Source organism: Mobula birostris, chromosome 5, assembly GCF_030028105.1.
Source record: "Mobula birostris isolate sMobBir1 chromosome 5, sMobBir1.hap1, whole genome shotgun sequence".
Lineage (NCBI taxonomy): Eukaryota > Metazoa > Chordata > Chondrichthyes > Myliobatiformes > Myliobatidae > Mobula > Mobula birostris.
The window spans coordinates 131,034,912-131,051,912 of record NC_092374.1 but is presented as its reverse complement, the minus strand read 5'-3'; the positions used below and the strand labels follow the sequence as shown (position 1 = coordinate 131,051,912).

The 17,001-nt window shown below is 42.3% G+C and overlaps 1 protein-coding gene across 1 annotated transcript in view; it reads left to right on the top strand.

The window, feature by feature from the left end:
• Positions 1–2,775: 2,775 nt before the first annotated feature.
• LOC140198399 (high affinity cGMP-specific 3',5'-cyclic phosphodiesterase 9A) overlaps positions 2,776–17,001 on the top strand; it is a 99,589-nt gene continuing 85,363 nt past the window's right edge. The window contains exons 1-3 of the mRNA XM_072259492.1: positions 2,776–2,844; positions 7,072–7,206; positions 15,672–15,729. Of these exons, the coding sequence (XP_072115593.1) occupies positions 2,776–2,844; positions 7,072–7,206; positions 15,672–15,729 (262 nt within the window). The remainder of the gene's footprint in view (positions 2,845–7,071; positions 7,207–15,671; positions 15,730–17,001) is intronic.

Genomic DNA, 17,001 nt, shown 5'->3' with positions numbered 1-17,001 from the left:
AGATGTGCTGGCACTGGAGAGAGCCCAAAGGAAGTTCACAAGAACGATCCCAGGAATGGAAGGATTATCATATGAGGAGTGTTTGATGGCTCTGGCCTGTACTCTCTGGAGTATAGGAGAATAAGGGGGGATCTCATTGAAACCTATGGAATATTGAAATGCTTATATGGAGTGAATATGGGGGGGATGTTTCCTACAGTCGGTGAGTCTATGACCACAGAGCACAGCCTCAGAACAGGGGGACATCCATTTAGTACAGACATGAGTAAAATTTTCTTCAGCCAGAGGGTTGTGAATCTGTGGAATTCACTGCACAGGCCATGTTTCTGAGTATATATAAGATGGAGGTTGATAGGGTCTTGATTAGTAAGGGCGTCAAAGGATATGGGGAAAAGACAGGAGAATGGGTTTGAGAGAGATAATAAATCAGCCATGATGTAATGGTAGAGAAGACTTAATGAGCCGAATGGCCTAATTATGCTTCTATGTTTTATTGTTTTTGTAATCCAGTGAGTTTTGTAACTAAGGATTTGAGGAGGATGTTGAACTAAACCGTGCAGGAAATGGATTTAAGTTGTGAACTATTAAATGTAGGACTAATGTTATAAACATGACCTTTGACTCACCATGTCCATTTCAACTATACTCACCTATATTAATCCATTTACCAGCACAGGGACCGTGCTCGTCACTGCTTTGGTGATCCAAGTTCTTGTCTGGATGCTTCTCCAATGAGATTGAACATTCTGCTTCCATCCATTGTGGACTAACTGCAATTTAAAACTGCTTGTACAAAGAGCTGGCATGAATATAATGCATGATAAGAGTGGGAGTCATCGCAGTGGCCTTCATCCCAAGTTTCATTCTAGTGGTTAGGGACATGAGGAATTCCTAGGTAAAGCTAATACCGAGGAAAAGTTCAGTAGTTATTGAAAGTGGACAGGGAGGCTACGTATCCAGATCTGAATCAGGAAAGTTGGAGATGTTTTGTTTCAGAGAAGGGAATCATGGTTGGGAAATTTCTTCACTCGGAGGGTCAGGAGAGTGTAGCATGAGCTGCCAGCACAGTGGTGCATGCAAGCTCGATTTCAACGTTTAAGAAAAGTTTGGATAGGTACATGAATAGTAGGGGCGTGGAGGGCTATGGCCCCAGGGCAAGTCGATGGGAGTAGGCAGTCTAAATGGTTTCGGCATGGATCAGATGGGCCGAAGGGTTTGTTTATGTACTGTACTTCTCTATGACTTTAAAAGGGGGAGGGAGTGGGAAGCACCAAAGAGTCAGCCTGTAAAGATCAGTAAACCAATAGTTTGGAATCAAATGACCTTTCCGGGTGTCTGAGGGCTGGGCGTATCTGCACCCCTCCCCCCAAACTATGGCATTTCTTCTCTGCCATCTGTCCCACACCCCACCCGCTGCGCTCCTCTTTCGCCATTCCCTACATCCTTTACTCCCACCAGATTTACAAACTCGCTCTCCGTTGCACGTTGACAAATACAATAGTGTGCCAAAGTCTTACGCCCCCCAGCTGTATGTGCCTAATACTTTTGCACAGTACTGTATATGGGCTGAAGGACCTGCTTCTGTGCTTTAGTGCTCTATGACTGTATGACTTTGGATAAATAAAATCAGCTTAAAACACACCCGGCTTTTAAATTTTTTGAATGAGCTGATGTGTTGCTACTTTGAGGGGAAAATGGCCAGAAATTCCACAAACACGACAGGTCCTGTGTTATATTTCCTTTCCCCCTCTTCATTTATTTGATATAATTTCACACAAGATCCACAGTAATAGGAAGAGTGTTTGATCCGTTAAATCAACGTTATTCCCGATAACCTGTCCATTCAGTGGGATAGGTTATGTTCCCGCCCATTGCTCGTCCTGCCCTGCACTCTCGGCGTCTCATTTTCACAAAAGAATTTTTAAAAATGCTGCAAAAAAAAAACCCAACACAGGTAATATGTTACCTAATCTGCTGAGTCTTTCAGGCTTTGTTATAGATTTCCATCATGAGAACAGATTTGTTTCCCAGAACAGGCTGTGCGCACATCCCAATTACAATGGGCACAACCCACAACCTGTCCTTGATCGTTGGAATGTTTCGTTAACAATCCCACTCCGAGTGTCGAGGGTTAGGATCACCATTCACTTCCCGCCTTTACAGACTGACTGACGTTTGTACCCAGTAGCGAGCACCCTGCCGCTCTGTACTGCACCGTGAGCGACTTTCCTCGTCTCTCGCTGACAATGACCACAATAAAAACCATTTACTTCGTTGTTGATGGCAGACCCGAACAAGCGGAGTTTCCCAGCGACTGCCCGGCACAGGATGTGAAAGGTAGGAGAGGTTTGACTTGGATACAACTTGAATTTGGTACTTGGGTGATGTGGGAAAGTTGCCTTTCGCCGAGACTGAAATCTCCGTTCGCTAAAGCAGCGGAGGAATTAGCCGATAAAATAGAGCTTATTAAACTGTGGGAAAGTTATGACCCCAGGACGAGAAACAGTGCACGAGGAATAATTCAGTAAATCTTCTCAAATTGTTCCCGGCAACATTATTTTAAAAACATTTTTAAACACTTTCTATGTTTAATTTAAAATAAAAAAGTAAGATTATTAGCTCTCTTGGCACCCTGATAAGAAAGCTGTCGACAGTCCAGGTTAGGGGAAGCAATATGAACCATATACGATTCGGTGAAGTTCACATTAGGTCCCGCGAGCAGACCGTTCTTTTTTTTCGGGGTGGGGGGGGAGAAGGGTTTTACATTTTGTTGACATGGTACACACACTATTAATGCTTTATACGCAGTGTCGGGACAACGGAGGCACCAACAATATCCGGCAGGTAACTATTTTGTGAACTCTCAAGATTGTATATTGAAAAAAGTCATAGCGTATAGACTAGATAGGAACCGCAAAACGCAATGAAAGAGTGAAAACATCTCATTGACCTACTATCTCGGTAGTTGGTCACTACAATGATAAATAAACGGGCTGCTGATGAACAATAAAGGCAAGAGATTCTGTAGATGCTGGAAATCTAAAGCAACACACACAAAATGCTGGAGGAGCTTGGCAGGTCAGGCAGCATCTATGGAAATGAATAAACAGTCACCTATCACCTTCTAGCTTGTCTTCATCCCCCCCCCCCCACTTCTTATTTTGGTGTCTTCCCCCTGCCTTTCTAGGGCAGAAGAAGGATCTTGGCCAGGAATGTCAACTGTTTATTCATTTCGGTAGATACTGCCTGACCTGCTGAGTTCCTCCAGCATTTTGTGAATGATGTTGTTGATCAACAATGATTAATTTCTAACCAAGGCAAGGAAGGTGTTAAATCATCAAATGAAGGGGGAACCAGGGTTCTGAAATGATCACTTTCTTCTTGCATTCCAAACTTAACTAGGTACAAATTATTTCCTTCATACTCACCCTTAGTTCACTCTTTCCAGCCCCCTCCCTCTTAGCCACCTCCCTTGTTACCCATGCTCATCACACTTCCTCACTTAGATTCATCTGCCCATCACACATGCTGAACTACTTGCCTTTCTCTACCTTGGCTCACTTGTCTTGACCACTCAACCACCTCGTTGCATCAACCTATCATCTGGTTTCACCTGTCATCTGCCAGCCTAACATTCCTTCTCTCCGTCTTCCACCTGGCTTCATCTGCCTATTTTTTTCATATGTTTTCACCAATAAAATTTCTTGCATTTGTCTTAGCTCTCTTCCTTTTCCTTCCCTTCCCTGGGTGTCCCTAAAGGAGAAGCATGTAGTATTCTCAGGTACAAAGAAGATTTCTGGGAATGGTCGGCCTCTCAGGGGCATGGGTGTGTTGTAAGATGATAATAATGTTATTTTAATTTGAAACCGTAAATGGTATGCTTTATGCAGTCTTGAGTGTTGTGTATAGGTTTTTGTTGTGATATAGTAGTTTTTGTTGTGATATAGTAGTTATTGAATAAACTTTGTTTATATAAAATAAAAGTTTGAAGAGCTGGAGTTGTTTCTGAATCTGGTGGTGTGGGATTTCAGGCTTTTGTACCTTTGGTTTGATGTTGGCTGAGAAAAGAAACTGCGACCTGGATGGTGGGAATCTTGGATGATAGATGTTGTCTTCTTGAGGTAGTTCCTTCTCTTCAATGGTGGGGACAGATGTGCCCATGATGTATTGGGCCAAGTTCACCATTCTCTGCAGCTTCTTGTGATCCTGTGCATCAAAATTCTTTATCAGACCACGATGCAACCAGTCAGGATACTTCCAACAGTACATCTGTAGGAATTTGTAAAGAGTGTTCAGTGATGAGCCGAATACCCTTACTCTCCTAAGGAAGCAGAAGTGGTGACACTCTTTCCTTGTGATTGCCTCCATGGGCTTGGAGCAGGACAGCTCATGCAATACGTTAGTGCCCAGGAGTTTAAAGCTGCTGACTCTCTCCACCACCCCTTGCCCAGTGTAAGCTGGTGCATATTTTCCTTCCTTCCCCTTCCCAAAGTCAACAATCAGCTCTTTAGTTTTGCTGATGTTGAGTAAGAGGTTGTTGTTGTGGCACCACTCAACTTTGAATTTGGAAAAAAAAAATTGGGATTGGTTAATCGGATAGCTACATTTAGCAGTTCAACTCAACCATTGCTTTCTGAGCAGTCCTTAACTAATAGAAAGTTGTTATTTTATGATGAATCACATCAGGACATTGGAATACGAGCTTGCTATTTAGCCTGTTCTGCCTTCCAATGAGATCTGTTCTCAGCAACAGAATCTTGCCTTTTTCTTTGTTCTTTCATGGTTTGTCTTTCAAAAAAGGCAGCATGGTAGTGTAGTGGTTCACACAAAGCATTACAGTACAGGCAACTTGGTTTCAACTCCCGCCACTGCCTGCAAGGAATTTGTTCATTCTCCCCATGACTGTGTGAGTTTCCTCTGGGTGCTCTGGTTTCATCCCACAGCCCAAAGATGTAACAGTTGGTAGGTGAACTAGTCATTGTAAATTGTCCCATGTTTAGGCTAGGATTAAATCGGTGGCTTGCTGGGTGGTGTGGCTCAAAGGGTTGAAAGAGCTTATTCCGTGCTGTATCTCAATAAATAGCATCCTCAGTTATAAAATTAGTGACTGATCTAACACCAGTTGTCATCTTCATGAGAGTTGAGAATCCATACAATTGCGTATGAAGAGAAGTTTTCTCCAGGTTCATCCCAATCCTTTGTGTGCATTTATAGTATTTCAGGTGTGATCAGACTAGGGTTTTTCATACCTATTATAAAACTACACCCATGTATTCCAAGCCTTTAAAAATAAGACAGCCTTCAAGCATCTTTATTGAATTCTTTTTCAGTCCATGCCACTTCAATTATGATCTCCTAGAATCCTTAGACCTTCTTAGACCCTCACTATTGAGGAGATTTGGTACGTCACCAAAGACTCTCACAAATTTCTATGGATGTGCCATGGAGAGCATTCTAACTGGTTGCATCACCATCTGGTATGGGGAGGCACTGCACAGGGTCGAACTAAGCTGCAGAAATTTGTGAACTCTGTTACCTCCATCATGGGCACTAGCCTCTTCAGCATACAGGACATCTTCAAGGAATGATGCCTCAAAAAGGTGCCATCCATCCTTAAGGGCCTCCACCACTCAGGGCTACCCTCTTTTCATTGCTACCATCAAGAAGGAGGTAAGGGAGCCTGAATTTACACACTCAACAATTCAGGAATAGATTCTTCCCCTCTGCTGTCAGATTTCTGAATGGACATTGAATCCATGAGCTCCTCACTACTTATTTATTTATGTTTTTGCACTAATTTAATTTAACTTTTTAAATATATATTATCTTCTCACTGCAATTTACATTTTTTTAAATTATGCATTGCTATGTACTGTGCTGCATAACAAAAAATTTCATGACATGTTTCAATGATATTAAACCAGATTCAGAATCAGAATCAGGTTCATTATCACTTCCATGTGTCATGAAATTGTTCTTTTATGACAGGGATACAGTGTAACAGATAAAAATATTGCTGCAACTTACAATAAAAATAAAATAATATTAATACAAAAGACCTCTTCATTATTTAGAAAATACTTTGCTGTACTGTTTTTAGGTCTGAAGTGTATTACTTGATTCTTGCTTCTATTGAAATCCATTTGGCACAGTTTTACCCATTTGCTCAATTGTTGGTCCAACATTTTAATTTCACTTCATAATAGTGATTAGATGCAACCCCAGCACAGGTCCATAATGGACACCTATATTGCCTATCTATGTACCCAACCAAACTGCATACTGCTGGTTAGTCAGTTTCATGAAGTAAAAGCTCTTGCACTATATTCCAGAATCATCCTCCAGATCTGAAGAAGAGTTGCTGACCCATTTTGTTGACTGGTGTTTCTCTAAGTGCAGATGCTGCTTGTCTGGCTGAGCTCTTCCAGCATTTTAGTTTTTGTTTCAAATTCCAGTATCTTCACTTGTATTTGTTTTGCATCTTATTCCTGATTTGTAGTGATTTATAAAATTCCTATCCCTATTCCCATTTAGGCATGCAAGTCCATGGCCTCCTCTTTTGCCACAATGAGCCACTCTCAGGGTGGAGGAGCAACACCTGTATTCCATCTAGGTAGCTTCCAACGTGATGGCATGACCACTGATTTCTCCAACATCTGATAATTTTCTCTTTTTCCCCTCCCTCTTCCCTCTTCTATTCTCCACTTTGTCCACTTACCTCTTCTCCTCACCTGCCTATCACCCTCCCAGCCACCAACCCCACCCCGTGTGCCCCTCCTTCTTCCTTTTCTCTCATGGTCCTCTCCTCTCCTACAAGATTCCTTCTTCTCCAGCCCTTTAACTTTCTCACACACCTGGCTTCAGCTATCACCTTCCAGATATCCTCCAGCCACACCACATTTTTATTCTGTCTTCTTCCCTCTTCCTTTCCAGTCCTGAAGAAGGGTCTTAGCCTGAAACAGGGACTGCTTATTCATTGCCATAGATGCTGCCTGACTTGCTGGGTTCTTCCAGCATTTTGTGTGTGTTGCTCTGGATTTCCATCATCTGCAGAATCTCTTGTGTTTATAGGTAGAAATATTTCTGACAATCGCACTTATGAAGCGTGAGCAATTAAATTACCAGTTAAGTGAACAACAGGATAAGGTTTCCAAGAATAATGATATAGAAACACAGAACAAACAAAAATCAGCTGAAGGGCCAAAGGTAAGCATGATCACTAAGTGGTGTGATGCAGAAAGTATTCTGTGAAGATTGGCCAAGATTGGATTATTTTGATAAGCCATGGTCAAAAATTAGATCATGATCACATGGATCAGACTTGGTGAAGTCTCAATCTCGGGAGCATGAGGGGCCATGAGGAATTCCAATCGGATGATGTTTGGTTAAAAAAACACACAGAAACTGACAGGAAGATGCAGTAGAATTAAAAAAAAACAACTGATAACATGTAAAAAAGCGCCAGGATGAGAGTTTGAAGTAGATGTGGAAGAAGGTAAAGTTTCCATAAAGTTTTACAATACTATAAATAATTGTGGAGTTACACAAATCAGAATCATCCCAGATTTAAATCCTGAACCATGATGAATTAACTGACCGAGTTCAGGATGACATCAAGGGTGCTGCTTTTACCACAGATCACTGCCACTGGACACAGAAGAAGTGAATTAATTATTGTTTCATCTCCTTATTATCATTCAGAAGATGCTAATGTTGAGGATTGAATACTTTGTAATTTTCTGCTCACCAGATTGACTTAAACTCCTACACTTTCCTTTGTGTATATTGTTTCGTGGATCTGTACTTCAGTATTCAGGAGAAATAATGAAGCAGCACAATTGTAGAGACATGTAACATTTAAAAAAAATCAGTGACAGAACACTTTGGTCCTTTGTCATTCTTAATGGCTTAGTAATTATTTTGTCAGTTTGAAAGGCAGACATTGTGCAACATCTTGTCAGCAAAAGATTTAAGTCATGGTTTAGAAAAATCATAAGAATTAGCTGTCTAATTCTAATGTGAAAAGTATGAAAATGTTCTGGATTTTAAAAATAAATCAGTCAATCTTTTGTGACACTGAACATAAGGTGGAGAATGTGGTCACACATTTGTCTAATTTCACTGACATGGTTAATTCTCTCTAGCTTGATTTTTTACTGATTCCCCTTCTCTGTTGCATCTCTATCCTTCAACTCCTTTTTTTTCCTTATGCTTCACACTTGGTCTTTTTGGAGGGAGAGGAGCCCTGAGTAGTTAGTTTCAGGGATAGAGATTGAGGTGCTCAATGCTTCAGGAGGTTCTTCCCCTCTGCCATCAGATTTCTGAATGGACAATGAACCCATGAACATTACTCCAGTATCTTTCCCTCTTTTTCTGCATTTATTTAATTTAATTATGATATAGAGTGGTGAGATGGTGAAGTGTCTCTACCAAATGAGGTGTGAGACACTCCTCCCCTCTGATAGCCTGCAGGTCACCCTTGGGCAAGGTGTAGCTTTTGCTTAGTCCCCCGATCAGGGTCACATGAAGCCATGTGAGCAGGAGGTGGATGGTCATATGAGCAGCTGGTGCATATCACAAGTACGAGTTATGTGACCTCTGATGCCAGGCAGACAATCTCTGAAGAGTATTGATCATGGCTGGGGTCACCTGTCTTGTAAAGACACTGCCCAGAAGGAGGCAATAGAAGTTTGCCAAGAACAATCATGGTTATGGAAACACCATGATTGCCCACATCATATGACATGACACATAATGAATGAATAATATATACTTTTATATATTTTATCATAATGTATTGAAAAGTACTGCTGCTGCAAAACAACAAATTTAACAACTTGTGCCAGTGATATTAAATCTGATTCTGATTCTGAAGCTTTTCATTTCTGATTGGCTTTTAGATTTTTTAAAATAGTAAACTACTTTATATTTTTGAGTCAAATTTTTCCTCTCACTCTATGGTATCAGATTGGAAAAATGAGCCTCATATATTTTGGAATACTCCCATTCATTGTAACTTCAATGAGGAGAATTCTATTGTGAACTAGTTCGATAAAAGCATATTCAGTTACATTTATGAACTTTGATAATAAATTTGCTTTGAACTTTGAAAAACAAACAGGTTACCAACACAGAAGAATACTTGCTCTGTAAATTTTTATATGGAGGCTATTGTGTAAGAGTTCAGCTTTTCTGAATCTATTCAGAAGAATTTGTAAGGGGGAAAACTTCAAAAAATTCATTGGCAATTGGAATGGTATTGGTTTATTATTGTCAGGTACTGAGATATAGTGTAAAGCTTATCTTGCGTACTGTTCATACAGATCAAATCATTACACAGTGCATTGAAATAAAACAAGGCAAGATGATAAAAGAATGCAAACAGGTGCAGAGAAGGTGCAGGTAAAATAAAGGGCAAGATCATGATTTTGAGATTAAAAGTCAATTTTATCATGCCTTGGAAACATTCGGTAGTCTCATCTGAGTGGGGTAGAAGCTGTTCTTAAGTCTGGTAGTACATGTTTTCAGGGTTTTGTATCTTCTTCCCAGTGGGAGAGGGGAGAAGAGAGAATGTTTAGGGTGGATGGGGTCTTAGTTTATGCTGGCTGCTTTACTGAGGCAGTGAAAAGTATAGTCCATGGAGGGGAGGCTGGTTTCTATGACATGCTGAACTTTAATGACAACTCTGCATTTTCTTGTGGTCATGTGCAGAGCAGTTGCCGTGCCAAACTATTATGCATATAGATGCTTTCTGTGGTGCGTTGTAAAATGTTGGTTAGGGTTGAAAGGAACATTCCAAATTTCTCTACCCTCCTTTTGTAGTGACCATACAGTAGGAGTAGAATTAGGCCATTTGGCCCATCAAGTCTCTGCCATTCCATCATGGCTGATTTATTATCCTTCTCAACCCATTCTCCTGCCTTCTCCCCGTAGCCCTTGACATCCTAACTAATCAAAAATCTCTTGAACTCCACTTTAAATATTAACTTGGCCTCCACATCTGTGGCAATGAATTCCACAGATTCAACACTCTCTGGCTAAAGAGATTCCTCTTCATCTCTGTTCTAAGTAGATGTCCCTCTATTCTGAGGCTGTGGCCTCTGGTTCTAGACTCCCCCACCATAGGAAACATACTCTCCACATCAGTTCTATCCAGGATGTAGTAGTGGAGTTGCTGAACTTTTGTGGCTGTGGCTGGGCTGGGACAGGCTATTGGTGATGTTCCTCTTCCTCTGTAGCTATTCACAAGGATTATATTATCCTGTTGAATAAATCCAGTCGACAAATCCAGAATTAAATCAGAAATCCAACACCTCAGCCATCATCTGCACAGGTGGACTTGTTCTCTTTCTTAGAATGCACTAAGATGGTGCCCAGGACATTTCCTATTTTGTTAAAGTGGAAAGCCAGGTGACCCAGATTGCAAACTGCCTGTATTCCACAGTTTAGTGAATTTGGTATCATTGGAGTATTGATGACTGCATTGCAATTATACTGTATAAAAAATGCATGGCTGGGCAAACAAGTTCAAGGCCAGTTGTGAGGTTAGTACGTGAGAGTGAGTTCAGGTTAATTGTCTGATATATTTCACTCCAAAAGTGAGATGTATACTTTCCAAAAACTAGAGCCCAGATGCATGATCAAGCAGTGCTTTTGCTTTCAGAACTGTGGAAATGAACTTTGGCTTAACCTGAAGTAAGTTCAAATTCAAGTTTAATTGTCATTCAACCATACATGAATACCCATGAATACAGCCAAATGAAACAGTGTTACTCTGGGATCAAGGTGCAAAACACAATACCAACAGTCACACACAGCACAAGTATAAGATAGTTGTGAACATACAGTCACACAATAAACATAATATAGCTGAAGTCCTTAAGTGACATGTCCCATAGATTGATGGAGCATGCATGTTGTCGGCAAGTACAAGCTCTCAGCAGTCCGCAGATGAACACGCGCACACAATCCAGCGTGTCTTTCACCGAGCGAACACCGGAGGGTAGCACTGATGGGAAGGACCAGCCCCAGTACCATGCTGCCTCTGATCTTTCCCCTCCTGGCAGCAGCAACAAGCGACAACATGACACGAGGCCCAGTCCTTGTTGCTGTCGAGGCCATCAGTCTCACCAGTAAACCAGTGAACCGGGCTTGCAGTATTCCATGTGTTGCCAATGTCCAACAGGATCTTGCGATCACGGGAAAAAAAAACATGTTGGTTTTGCAATCACTTCTAGGTTAAAACATGCCAGTAGGGTATTTCAACTGGACGCCTTCTGTGGAATCTCACCCTTAAGACCCACATTTCTGCTTTTGGATCATTGTGGAGGAAATTGGACCAGGTTGTCCAGTGAGCAACTGCCACTGGGCATTTACAGGACAGTGTGATCAAAATTCCTTAACACTTGTACACAAGCAAAAATCTTACCTAGAAGCTGGAGATATGATAAGACCATAAGACATGGGAGCAGAATTAGGCCATTTGGCCATCGAGCCTGCTCCACCATGGCTGATCCTGTTTTCCCCTCCTCAGCCCCACTCCCCAGCCTTCTCCCCGTAACCTTTGATGCTGTGTCCAATCTCTGCCTTAAATACACCCAATGACCTGCTCCACAGCTGCTTCTGGTAATAAATTCCACAAAGTCACTACCCTCTAACTAAAGAAATTTCTCCACATCTGTTTTAAATGGACACACCTCTGTCCTGAGTAACCTTCACACTCCAGCACCCATCCGATCTGTGGCCTCAAGCACCATGAAGCAGTCCTTAGTGTTGCTACGAGCTTCTATCACATCATATATTGATACTACTCCCATCTAGAATCTGCTGCTATCCTTTCCCCACCCACCACTCCCAGGCGTTCAGCCATGATCCCAGCTATCTCTGCTGGTGGTGCTGTTGTACCTTCCAAATTCTAGCCTGATATCCTCTTTTTCATCACCCAAGTGCTCGAATGATACCACGTCTTTGTCCCAGTGTGCCAAGCCCAATCTCCCCAATGATTCCCCCCTCCTCCCTCACAAAGAAGACAAACTGAAGGCATTTGGTCACGAAGAAGACTCTCGTCCCAAAATGTAGTCTCTTTATTTTTTTCCCGTAGATGCTGCCGGACCTGCTGAGTTCCTCCAGCATTTTGTGTGTGTTGCACTGAAGGTATGCCCTCACCATCAGAAGTAACCAGCATGACTGATATGACTAAGTGGATTCAGAGCCCTGCTACAGGAAAGGGGGATTGCTGGGATATTTTGGAGTGTGTGAATGTACAGTACTGTGCAAAAGTCTTTGGCAGAAAATGTACAGCTGGGGTGCCTAAGGCTTTTGCTCAGTGCTGTAGCAATTTTATGTATAGCGCTGTACTACTGCCACAAAAGAAAACAAATTTCATGACATACGTGAGTGACGATATACCAGATTCTGATATGGGTCTGATCATCAAACCAATTGTTTAGAATCAAATGACCTTGCCTGGTGTCTCAGAGTTGGGTGAATCTGCACTTATGCCAACCCCCCACTCCTGGCACTTCTCTGTCACCTGTCCCACACCCCTCCTGCAGTGCTCCACCCCTTGCCGTTCCCAACATCGTTTGCTCCCACCAGACTTACGAACTCACTCTCTGATCCACATTGACAAATACAGTACTGTACAACAGTGGCCCCCAGCCACCGGGCCGCAAAGCATGTGCTACTGGGCTGCGAGGAAACGATATGATTTGGCGATATGAAATGATATGTGTCATCTGCACCTTTCACACAAACTGTTGAACTTGAACACCCCCCCACCCCAGTCGGCCGGTCCGTAAGAATATTGTCAATATTAAACCGGTCTGCGGTGCAAAAGAAGGTTGGGGGCCCCTGTTGTACAAGATTCAGACTGTGTCAAAGGAGGCTCCAGGACTTTGTTACAACTAAATTTTAATGTCGTCATCAATAAACAATTAACTCTTTATCTGCTGCATTAATATTACTTGAGCACACTGTCTTTAGGATCCACTGAAGTCTCTAGGCACTGGCATAATTGTGAGCTTTAAGATCATAGTTATGTTCTTCCACAAAGCTATTTCTGGTTTTACTATTATTAGTTGTTATCAGTTTTCAATTTCAGAAACTCAGTTATAGGAGTATTTTCAATAGATGAACTTCACAATTTTATGATGAATAATGCTTATCAGTGAGGAAAGGTCATTCTGATTTGGATTATATTGTACAGTATGATGAGTTTATGATAAACTGGAGGTGTATAGCATTAGTTTAACACATTACAGAATCTTCACAGTAATTACTGTATATACGAATGATAGGAGAAAATGTGATAAGTTTCTGTAAATAGAGACAGGATCGAGACTTGTACTGGAAAGTTCAACGATAGTGCTAATCTATCAATAAAGGAATGAATTGGTCAGTCCTGATAGGTTTTGATTGGTATTCATATAAGTACCAATGTGCTAAACAAAACAGTTGTTATAATGGGGGAAATCATTCACCACTGTGCTAACATTTATGTTGTGCCAAGCACTATGCTCCTTGTGTGGCATGGTAGTGTAGTGGTCAGCACAACGCTTTACAGTTCCAGTGACCTGGGTTCAATTCCCACTGCTGCCTGTAAGGAGCTTGTACGTTCTCCCATGACTGAGTTGATTTGTTCCAGGTGCTCCGGTTTCATCCCACAGTCCAAAGTTGGTACATTAATTGTTCATTGTACCAGTTGGCAGATTAATTGGTCATTAATTGGTTGATGTACCAGTTGGTAGATTAATTGTTCATTGAAAATTGGGGGTTGCTGGGCGGCGTAACTTGAAGGGCCAGAAGGGCTTATTCTACGTTGCATCTCAATAAATAAATAAACAAACTCTGGACTACAGAGGAAACAAGTGGCAGTTCAGAATTACACTCTTCAAATTTCTAAATATTTGGATGGCTGTTAATCAGAATAAGATTGCTGATAATGTGCAATTAAAATAAGTTGCTGTTAATTAGGCCAGGCAGTATCTCTAGGAAGAGGTGCAGTCAACGTTTCAGGCTGAGACCCTTCGTCAGGTCCTGCACCTCTTCCTAGAGATGCTGCCTGGCCTGCTGTGTTCACCAGCAACTTTTATGTGTGTTGCTTGAATTTCCAGCACCTGCAGAATTCCTGTTGTTTGCTGTTAATTAGGCTATTTTTTGCTTATTTTGTGTCAATACATGAGTCACCAAGAGCAAACAATTGTTATCTTTTACCTGTTGGTTGTCTGTCACGTCCGATGATATGAAGAACTGAAAAAATTGTTACATTGGGGCAGATCCACTCTCTTGACCTCAGAAATCCAGCCCCAGTGGTATGATCAAGTGTCACAAACTGGGGTCTTCCTTGGTTGCAGTGAACGACCATGATATTTCTGCGCCTTGTCGTGCCCTTCCCTCTCCGCAGGCAGTTGCAGTACCACCTTCCTGGCCATTGGATCTCACTGCAGATCTCATCTGCCCACTCTTGCCAGAGCTGACTTCACATGTTAAGACAGGCATGACCCTCTCTCACTGGGATATGAGGCCCATTGGCAATTCTCACCTGCTTTAGCTCACCTGTTGAAGCGGTGTAGTGGGATGCGACCGCTGTTGCATGCAAACAGCTACTTGAAGCCGCAGGTGAGAGCTGAGTGTCCAGTGGGGACCAAAGGTGAGCAAGCTGCCTCAGAATGGACAGGACAAGTCCCTTCATCAGAGGTGCTGCCCCTCCCTGGACACTCTATACACCTCAACTTTTACCAAAATATACAGTATATGATATGTAATAGTTACAAAAGATCCCTTATCCTGCTGTGTTTTATTTCAGAAGAAAATGTAATGCTCCCTTAATTTACTGGTAAATTCTGTAATCAAAATCCGTTTCAGGAGCCATGTGCCATCGTCCATGTGCTGAAAGGTTTTCCAAGCCACCATTTTTTGAGGTTTTAGCATACCTAAGTTCAGTCTTGACCCTCAGTTTCCAGTTGCCTGCCGCTTTAACAATCCATCTGTCTCCAATGTCATTTCGTTCATTTCTGGATGCCTCATTATAGGGAGGATGTGGAAGCTTTAGAGAGTGTGCAGAGGAGGTTTGCCAGGATATTGCCTGGATTAGAGATCAAATTTTATGAGGATAGATTGAGTGAGATATGTCTTTTCTCTTTTGATCAGGAGTTCTCAACCGGGGGTCCGTGGACCCCTTTCTGAATGCTATTGGTCCAGGGCATCAAAGAGTTTGGAACTCATGGATTACAGAGGAGGAGGATGAGAGATGACTTGATAGAGGTATATAAGATGAGATAAGAGACAGGTCAAGTGGATAGCAAGAGACTTTTTCCCAGGGCAAAAATGGCTAATATGAGGAGACATAACTTTAATGAGAGCAGGGAGTGGGGATTGGGGGGTGGATGTCAGAGGTAGGTGTATTACACACGAAGTGGTGGGTGTGTGAAATGTGCTGTCAGGGTGGTGATGGAGACAGATACTTCAGGGTCATTTAAGAGACTCTTCGATAGGCACACGGATAAAAGAGAAATTAAGGGCTATGTGGGGGGGAAGGATTATTCAAATGGTCAGCTCAACATTGTGGGCTGAATGGCCTGTACTGTGTTCTATTGTTCGATGTTAATGTGTAGACCATTTTATAACTAAGAATTCAACCTTGAGAGTAATCCCTTTTAAATCTTTTGTAGTTTAGCATTTGTGAACCAGACTCTTTTTCCGCAACCAAATACAGTCCCAACTGTTCAGGTCTGTCATCTACCGATATATAGTATATCTTACCATCCTGATTAATGGTAACTGCAGAAGGAGCTATATATCCAGCCACTTTCTTACAGATTATAGTGGAATTCATTTGTATGGCTTCCTAATGCCCATGTATGCTTACAGATGCAACACCCGCAAAATTCTGGAGGGACTCTGTAAGCCAGGCAGCATAAATGGAAATGAATAAACAGTCAACATTTCAAGTTGAGGCACTTCCTCAGGGCTGGAAAGGAAGGGAGAAGAAGACAGAATAAGAAGGTGGGGGGAGGGGAAGGGGATAGGTGAAGCCAGGTGGGTTGGACAGGTAAAGGTCTGGAGAGGAAAGAATCTGATAGGAGAAGGGAGTGGGCCATCGGAGAAAGGACAGGGGAAGGGACCTAGGGGGAGGTGATAAGTAGGTGAGAAAATGAAAGAGGCCAGAGATGAGAATAGAAGTAAGGAATTTTTGGAGAAATCGATATTCATGCCACCAGGTTGGAGGCTGCACAGGTGAAATATGAAGTGCTGCTCCTCCACCTTGAGGCACAAGAGGCCATGGCCCAGCATGTCCAGACAGGAACAGGAATAGGAATTGAAATGGTTGGCCACCAGGAAATACCACTTTTGGCGGATGGAGCGGAGGTGTTCGACGAAGCGGTCCCCCAATTTACGATGTGTATCACCAGAGTCGAGGAGGCCGCATCAGGGGCACAGGATACAATAGACGACCCCAGCAGATTTGCTGGTGCAGTGTTGCCTCACCTGGAAGGAATGTTTGGGACCCTGAATGGAGGTGAGGGAGGAGGTGAATGGCCAGGTGCAGCACTTTGGCTCACCGACGCCTGGTTTTGTGAGGATTGATGTGTTCTAAATGTACACATCTATGCTTCTGTCTAGTTATAGAGTTGTAATATAGGCTTTGATTTTTCTTAGGCTTTCAAGCACACTTGTGATCCCCCAGCACTGGAATATTCACTTAGTGCTTGTGCTGCATGGCAACCATGTTAATAACACGTGCCCTTTGTTTCATCTCCTCTCTTGAAAGAAAGTAAAGGCCTTGAAGTGCTGACTCTCAAATCTCACCCAGGGATGGTCCAATTTGAAAAACAAAGGGTGCTTTGTATCAGCATCAAAAACAGATGTAATATGATGCAAACAGCAGGCTCTAGACCCTCATTAGAAAGAGATGTGACCAAATTGCTTCCAGTTTTATTAAAAGCTTGATGATAGAAATTGAGCTTTTTTGCAAGTCCCATTTGGAATTTGATTTAACTG